Genomic DNA, 8,841 nt, shown 5'->3' with positions numbered 1-8,841 from the left:
AAAAAAAAAAAAAAAAAAAGCCCCCCCCCCCCCCCCGTGGTGATTATATACCTCCAAAAGAAAGCTCTGTCTGTCCCCAAAAATTTTTAACATAAATTGCAAGGCTATAGTCCGGTCATGCTGACTGGTGGAATTTTTGACTGACTGGTGAGACCCCGTCAAATTTTTCAAGCCCTGTCTACCTATATTTTAGGCAGAGGTAAGATGTATCTATAACACACCGCAACAACTAGGCTTCTTAAGCTATAACTAAATGGTACAAATGCAATTAGCAAGAGTCTCACTCAATCTGTGAGGCCCAGAGGGCTATGCAGTAAGCAGCAGATGTAATTACATTGGTTGCGGCAAACGATAGAAAAGATCAGGTTTAAGTTACTATACATGTTGATCATATTTTGCAAACCAGATTGAGCCCTGTGGTAAATGTTCATCTTGCAGTTTGGATAGCTTACATAAGTAAAAACCATATGTGCAGTCTTCGGTATGGGATTTACATCTGGCATCCTCTGCCCATGTTTTAAATTCTCCTGCTGCAGATGTTATAATTTAGATGGTCCACAATTGCAGGTGGCTGTAAATCAGTTGTATGCTGCCAGGTTGGAAAAGCAGGGGAAGATTATTTTGGTCAAGGATTACAATTCTAAATATAAACTGCAAATGTAGCCCCCAGGGATCAGTTTTAGAGCAGATATGAGTGAATGGAACCATCCATTTGCTGTTACATAAATAAAAAAATCAGTAGAGTTTTTCAGTTAAATTTTACTTTGACACCTTTCACTGATTCGTTAGCTTCATTCATTCATTTTTAAATCGCTTACCAAGTGCCTCTATGAAGACAAAGCAGCCTTGATGTGACTAATACAATACATTTATCTCATCATATTCATTAGGAAACTGGGATACTGATAAAACCACAAATACCCTCAAGAAAACAATTTTGCTGGCAACAAATCTGGGGTTGGCTGTTATAGTTCAGATGTTGGTTACAAAATTAAAGGAAGAATCTAATTAGTGGTTGTGGTCAACGCAGAACCTTTTCTTTTTAGGCAGATAGTGAATCCAGATTTATATAATTTCCCAACTAGGTCACTTGTGCATGTTGTATTTTTTTATGTAGACACAATCACTAAAATCTAATTATCTTTATTATTATAATAATAATAATGTAATTTCAAAAGTAATTTTTAATACAGTAATTTCCCTATTATCCGGCATTCAACCAACTGGCACTGTCAAGCAACTGGCAGGGCGGTTGTTTGAGAGTTACTATTAACTCTCAAGCAACCGGAAACTACAGTTATCCATCACCTACTGATCCCCGTGCATGAGGCCTTACACGTACATTAGGGAGGCAATGCAGTGCAGAAAAGATTGAGTCTTAGCAACATTGTTTAAAGAATGTCATTAAAAATGTTTTTAAAATATGTTTCTATTAACAGAATAAAACAATACTTTTCAACAGTTTACAAAAAAACATGTATAATTTTGCTTATGGTAAATATTGGTTAACTGTAATAATAATTATTAAGTAAGGGCTTGAAATTTGTACTGCAAAGGCTGTCATGGCTAATATAAAGCAGTCTTATAAAAATGTAGGTTTACAAAGAAGGTATGTTGTATAAAATGTCTATCTAATTTGTGTCTGAAAAGCAAGGGATTTATGGTAGTACTAAAATATTTAAAAAAATCCCAGAGCTCAATATTTCAAGTTATAAAACAAAGATTGGTAAATGGACCAAATACTTTGCAGCAGTCAAAAATAATAAGATAAAACCACTTCGGTAGTTTGCAGTTGTGTATTGTAAGCTAGGAAGACTTGTCAAGTACGTTTCTAGAAAACAAGAAGCAAAGTGCAACAGTGTGTTATTAAAAAGTAACCTGTTGTGAGCCTAACACCGAGTGTGCCATTGTTAAAAATGTTAGTTGCCTGACAGTCATGCTGACCCTCTCGATTCAAAACATTTACTCTCTGACATGAAACAAGTTAGCTTTCAAAGTTAAAGGAGAATTATGGGGAGAGTGAAATACACCCACCCCCATAATTAGTGCCGTCGTGTGACAATGAAGCTGTCATATGTGGGCTCCATAGATCAAGAACTGAGCAATCACATTCTGCTGATCGCTCAGTTCCCAATCATCTCCCTGCATAGAGTGGTGACTGTCAGTCACCGCTTCCCACAAGGATTCCCCACCTCCCCTCTCCGTTCTTCCAGCACTGACTGAAGGGATGGATAGTGGAGTGTGTGGGCACACTTGGCGCTGTCTCCCTAGAGGTCAGCATGTAGTGGGCAATAGCATGCTATATGCTGAGTTGTGGGTTACAGGAGGATATTAGTAAATGTTCTCCTGTAAACCCTGAAGATAACTATGGCAAAAAAAGGTTGGGCCATAGTCCTCTTTTAAAGGAGAACTAGGTGGTCAGTGTTTTTCCCCATAGTTCTCCTTAGGGTAACGGGAGGACACAAACTAGCCTCCTCCCGTTACCCTAAGCTCAGTATACCGCGAGCTACAGCTCGCGGTATACTGAGACGCCGCAGCCGGAGCGGATCCCGACATGGACGTCGAGATCCGCCCAGCTGCGTGAGTGACAGCTGGCTCTGCCTATCTAGAGGCAGAGCCAGCTGTACCCTCCCCCATCCGTTCCGCCAGTCAGCGCTGGCAGAGCGGGGAGAGTGGAATCCAGCCCCTCCCCCTGTCACGCCGGAGAGCCGTGACAGGATCGAGAGGTGAGCGAACCCGGTATGTGTTCGCTCACCTCCCGATCTACTGAGCCGACCTGTGACAGTCTCATTGTCACAGGTCGGCTAGAACTATGAAGTGAGTGGAAATCACTCATCTCATAGTTCTCCTTTATATATATAGATGGGCAGACATATGTGATTTTCTGGGCTCCTGGTAACATTGATTTAGATAGCAGTCTAATTATGTGTACATACATAAATATTGCCTGTATGAAGTTTAAACAATTGTAATCTAGTTACACAAGCATTGTGTAACTAGATATTTTTGTATATATATTTTTTTTAAATATGTTGATCATGTAAGGCTAGCCACTGTCTATCTAAGGAAAATCTAGGAAAATAATAGGTAGAAGGTCATGCCTTCTAGAATTGTTTTGCAGCTTAGTAAATGGTTTGATTTTTTATTTTTTTTTGCAGAAACCACAGAATCTCCAGTGCCACCAGTCCTAAAAGACACCTGTCTATCAATGGATGGGAGACGACATGAAAATGAAGAGAGCTGGCATGACGGATGCCGCGAGTGCTATTGTCTCAATGGACGGGAGATGTGTGCATTAATAACATGCCCTGTTCCTGGATGTGTCAACCCCACTATACTTCCTGGGCAATGCTGTCCATCTTGTTCAGGTAAATATATAGATGTATTATATTGGTGATTACAATAGTATAGTATAATATGACGTACTTATTTTCTCTGGTTAATTCACAGTGTAATTATTGTTTATGGCTTGGGGCTCATGTACACAGGGTTTGGTTTTGCTATTGGTTTAAGCTATTTTTCTTACTCATACAAGTCAAGCAAATAAAAGCAGCTCAATGCAACTCAAAAGCAACTTAAAGCAATTTAAGTGTGATACTCATGTACATAAGCCCTAATCAAATGAGACTTTAATTTAATGACATTATCATGCTAGCACATGTAAAGAAGTAAAGAAACTTGAGGCATTCAAATCTACGTTTTATTATTTTGTCTGTAGTGATCCTGTTTAATGTAATCTGATATCATTGGACCTTTTTCATTGTACTTTTTCGTTTCTAATCTGTTTCAGGTTAGAATTAATAGAATCTTCTGTGTCTAAAAAGTATGTCTGATCATAAAATATTAATGATAAACATCTAATACTTTGAAACAGAACATAAAGAAACCAGTTGACATCATGAAAGCTTTTGATAACAGTGCTGTTTTTGACCCCTAATACACTAGAAAAGGATTTGTATAGAATATACACTATATTGAATACTGAACACACAGATGTAGTTCTACATCCAAAGCTTGAGGCTGCAGTATTAGTAATGTAATTAAAAATGTAATTGTTTTTTCAAAATATTTTCTTGAGTTTTTAAAGACTCAATCTATCCATTGTCTAAAACATGCAATTTTAAGAGGTTTGTCCAACTGGCAACATGTTTCATCTACGTAATTTGGGGAAAGTTGTAGGATAGAACTCTTGTGTTTTAATGAATTTGTTTGAATGGATGCTGTTGACCTTATATTCTCAGTATAACTTAAAGAGAGGCCAAATGCTCTTAGTACTTCCTGTTTCCAGAAGAATAAAAGCAAATAGTGTTTTCTAACTCGCTTGCTCAATCATCGCTCTGCGAATGGTCAGCAGATATCTGCTGCAGTTATATAAGTGAGTTTTCAAACAGCCAGCTAAAAATAGGTGGACTGCAAACTTATAGTACACCTGTAGAGGTTATGTTGTCTGCTGAGCACTCCATGAACCTGGAAGAGATGCTCTGATATGAAAACAGTTTCTGGTTGAGAGTTCTGTCCTTCCCCCTCACACCTCATTGGTCTCACCATTGGAGTGATTGGCCAGTAGTCCCCAGTAGCTGACAACCACAGTGGGCAGCCTTTGTTCCCATACCAGAGCTTAACACACAACTCCAGACTCTATGCTCTTCTCCTCCAAAGCCCCTCAGCCTTCTGGTCTCCTTAGTGTTTCATGCTTTGTTAGTATTGTGGCCAGTTATGTGATGCGCTGGATCCTCTTCCTCCTCAGTCTTGTCTGGGTGGTGGGCTGCCCTGTGTGATGCAGAGTGGTACTGATGTGAAAACATCAGCGCCGCTCTCTGAATCACTATATTATGATTATTCGTTTGTGACTCATGCGTTACAAATCATCCCTTTAGAAGCAGCACTTAATGGAAAGTGCATCCAAAATGCAGCAAGCAGTTTTTTTTTTTTTTTAATGTACCACCACATTTGTGCAGAGCTACAAATGGGCAATAAGTATTTACTGATTTGTTCTGCATTTGGTTTGAATACTCCCCCATATTGGCTGCGTAATAATTTTTTTCATTAATATATATGATTAGAAAAAAGTAGCTAGCAATGGTAGGCATCACCATGAGAACACATAATGATAGCTGATTAATCCTACATAGAGAAGCATTGTCCCTAGACAGTAAGTCTTGTTAATGGCCAGTTTTTGTATTCTAGTTACAGTCTTGTTTCTATGGCTGTAACTAGAATACAACAATTGGTCATTATCTTGTCAGCATAAAAGTACTAATCAAAGGTATTTAAATACTGTTCAGTGTATGTATGTATGTATGTATGTATGTATGTATGTATGCATGTATGTATATACAGTCATTACCAAAAATATTGGCACTCCTGCAGTTCTGTCACATAATGGACCACTTCAAGCTGAAAGTCCATTTTTGGAGTTTTTTGCGTGGAATGTGTCAGATTTGTTTTTTTTTCCTCCACTTTTTTGTGTTATACCAATAAAAACATAAGAAATATACATGAGAATGCCTAAACATTTGTAATTGCAACAATTTTCTGCGTGAAGTGGTGCATTGTCAGACAGAACTGCAGGGGTGCCAATATTTTTGGCTCCATGTAATTGGTTGGTTCAGGTCTGCTTAGAATAATATACTTCCTCATCTCCTAAACAGTGTTCTTTATATTGGGAAACTAGTTAGTTGCCTGGCTGTAATACTAACTCATTAATAGCTTAATATTTTTTAAGCACTGATCAGGGTCAGTTATGCAGATAAGGACTGACTTCAACAATAGCAGGTCCTGTGTTTTAGTGTTTTTTTTTTACACAGTTGGAATGTCCAGCAAGTCTTAGAGCAGCCAAAGAGCTACAGTTAGCCAACCTTATTAACTGAATGACCAGTCTAATGCTTGGTTCAGCAATTAATATATTAGCACAACATATACAGTATGTGCTTTTAACAGGCAGTGCACATTTTCTCATACAAGCCTTTATCAACGACCTTGTGCCAGACCATTGACTAGGACAAGAGGGAAAGGGGGAAAGAAGCATTTTTTTAGTAATGTTCATCTTTGTTAGCCATTAGATGATATACGGTTTGACTTTAGCAAGAAACCACAAGCATGAACACAATGATAGACTGATTAATGCTGCTGACTTACTCACTATTAGCTATGTCAATGAGCTGCCTGATTCCTTGGAGAGCTTAGCTGAATCCTTAAAGCAGCAGAACAAAGAGGATTTAGCCACTTTTACTTTACATTCTCTAATACAATTTGAACCTGCTCTGTTAATAATGATTGTCTTCAGAGGTAGCTGCAGTGTTGTAGATAGGGAAACAAGAGGTGCTATTAATCAATGCCAATGAAATGCATAACAGCACAATGCACAACAGCTTTTCAGGACTCATCCAAGGTCACAGATACTGAAACTGCTGTTTTTCAAGTCTGAAACACCAAGCTAGTCTGCTGTCAGTTGATTCTCAGCAGTTGGAAAATAACTTTCAGGGAATGCTGCTTTTAGATTATATGTCAAATAGGCACCTTTTTCATAATCACACCTTATAAATCAAGTGTAGGAGAAAAAAAGGCTGTCAAATCCCCAAATTTATACTAGAGACCTGTGGCATTACTGTGTGTTTTTTACGCAAAGACTGCCTCTGCAAATTGCATTCTGATCGTGCCCTCAGCCACCTGTCCTAACGGAGATAAATGAGGACCATCTGCAGCTGCATAATAAAATAAGCAACATAAATGCTTGACCTAATTATTATTAATAAGCTGTTATTACACCACCATTGTGCTGCAAGCACCCCATGCTGTTTTGTACACTAGGACCAAATGCTGATGGCCACCTCACACAGAGGCTACAGGCTGGCACAGCAGAAGGATGTTCTATCTGCTCTGCTTGGATTCAGCTATTCCAGCTGTCCTAAGATGGGCTACATTACAAAAATAGGATTGAGCAGAGGCAATGTGACAAAATAAATCAACTGTGTGAGACAATATGGCTTTCAGTTTGGGGCAGTTATAGATATATATATTTTTTGTAAGAGTATTGAAAACCTTGCGAAAGTAGGTTGCATGTGCCTTTACATAGAAAAAGATGTAGACGAGATTGTGATTATTTTCTGTATATAGAAATAAATGGATTTGCAGCTTTGAAGTTGGGACCCAAGTAAGACATTGCATTACTGACTGTTTGATAGCTGGGAAATTTCAGCCAAATGTAGTCTTCGTAAACAAAATTTCAGGCTCAACTGGAGATTGCGTCCAAAATAAATGTTCACTTCTGGAGATTGCACTGGAGATTGCGTCCAAAATAAATGTTCACTAAAGAAGAACTCCACTAAGCATCATTTGTGACTAAAGTAGCCAAAAAAGCACATGTTCAATTTTGAAAACAGTTGATGAACCCAAAAAAATGAATGACTTTCTTGTAATGCAAATTAAGCTTTCAGAGCTTTGCTACATGACAATTGTTAAAGCAGTGCAGGGGTGCTCCTTCTCGCAGAAACAAAACATTCCAGGGTGTCAGTTACTGACCTTTAAATTAGTTGTTTTTCTATATTAACCCCCTCACAACCAACGACGTATAGTGTACATCGCTGGCATCGGGGCTGTTTAAACAGACTCCTGGCTGTAAACTTGTAAAGCCGACTGTCGGCTTTACAGTAGAAGTGATTCTGGTGGCTCAGCTGTTTCCCGGGCTCCGTTGCCCCTCCTACGGGCCCGGGACCGGCTTCTTTGGTGTCAGCGGGAAGCTGGGGAGGAGATGGACGAACCTCAGTTTGCCGATCTCCTCCCCCGTTCTATGGAAGAATCACACAGCAAAAATTTCAAAAGTGTGTTAGTCATTTACGAATAGAAACTAAAAACAAGCTCAGTCACGAAGAGGTTAAATATCAGTAAGCTTGTGCTGTGTTCAGATTCATAAAATAGAATAGAAAAATGTGCATCTGAAGTCAGTAATTTACACGTGTATGCATACAACGATGTGTTCATGCGTACAAGCATAGAACAAAGCACATAAACACAAGCACTTTACGATCCATTGCTTCCACTTTTTTTTTTTGCAGGATTTTTCTGCAAATGTTTGCCAGAAAGATCCTGTGTAGATAAGTATTTAATTCCGTGAATGGTTCATTGTTCTTTTTAAGCCACTTCAGAAAAAGTGTCAGTACCTTAGTATATAAAATATACAATATTTTTTTTATTGCAAATACTGATAAAATGTAAAAAAAAGTTTAAAAAGTAGCAATATCTCACCTGTAAAACATAACATATTGAAAAAAACTGAAACCACATCAAAACTTTCAGGTGTTCTATTATCTAGTATTGCATGATAAACAGCAAGGGGTCTGTTTTAATTTTTTTGTGTGAATACTGAGTGAAAGTTGTGAAACCATCTGTAAATTCTTTCAGTTGTCCTTTTTGTGATCTGATCTTTCTAGTGAATCATGGGAAGCACTTGACATTTCCATCGTGAAAGTTCTTCCTTTGTAATCAAGACTTGACATTATCTGCCGTGTAAAAAAATTTAAATGTGACTTTGTGACAATACCAAGAATGTACATTTTCTAAAAACTATGAGCTAGATACAGCTGAATTTTTGAGTATGTAGAACTGTGTATTGTATTTATATATTTATTTTTTTAAATGTAGTGTGATGCAGTTTCCTATAGTATCTTTCATCCACAGATAGGGAAGAGGTATTTTGCAGGTTGAGCCAATATATAAATAATATATAGAACATATATAAACAAAAAGGTGAAGATATTTTTTATGAGCAGTTAACCAAGTCTTACCAATGGTAAACTTATTTTTAGGCCTCTCTTCTCAATAGTACCCTGCCCTTACTGTATA

At 38.0% G+C, this 8,841-nt stretch overlaps 1 protein-coding gene across 1 annotated transcript in view; it reads left to right on the top strand.

The window, feature by feature from the left end:
- The window catches only part of CRIM1 (cysteine rich transmembrane BMP regulator 1), a 615,863-nt gene that overhangs the window by 543,347 nt on the left and 63,675 nt on the right, over positions 1-8,841 (top strand). Inside the window, exon 12 of the mRNA XM_018565709.1 lies at positions 3,159-3,368. Within this exon, the coding sequence (XP_018421211.1) occupies positions 3,159-3,368 (210 nt within the window). The remainder of the gene's footprint in view (positions 1-3,158; positions 3,369-8,841) is intronic.

This window comes from Nanorana parkeri, unplaced genomic scaffold (assembly GCF_000935625.1).
Source record: "Nanorana parkeri isolate BGI_ZX_2015 unplaced genomic scaffold, ASM93562v1 scaffold876, whole genome shotgun sequence".
NCBI classification, from domain to species: Eukaryota; Metazoa; Chordata; class Amphibia; order Anura; family Dicroglossidae; genus Nanorana; species Nanorana parkeri.
The sequence above is the reverse complement of the archived record's forward strand: the minus strand, read 5'-3'. Positions and strand labels throughout refer to the sequence as shown.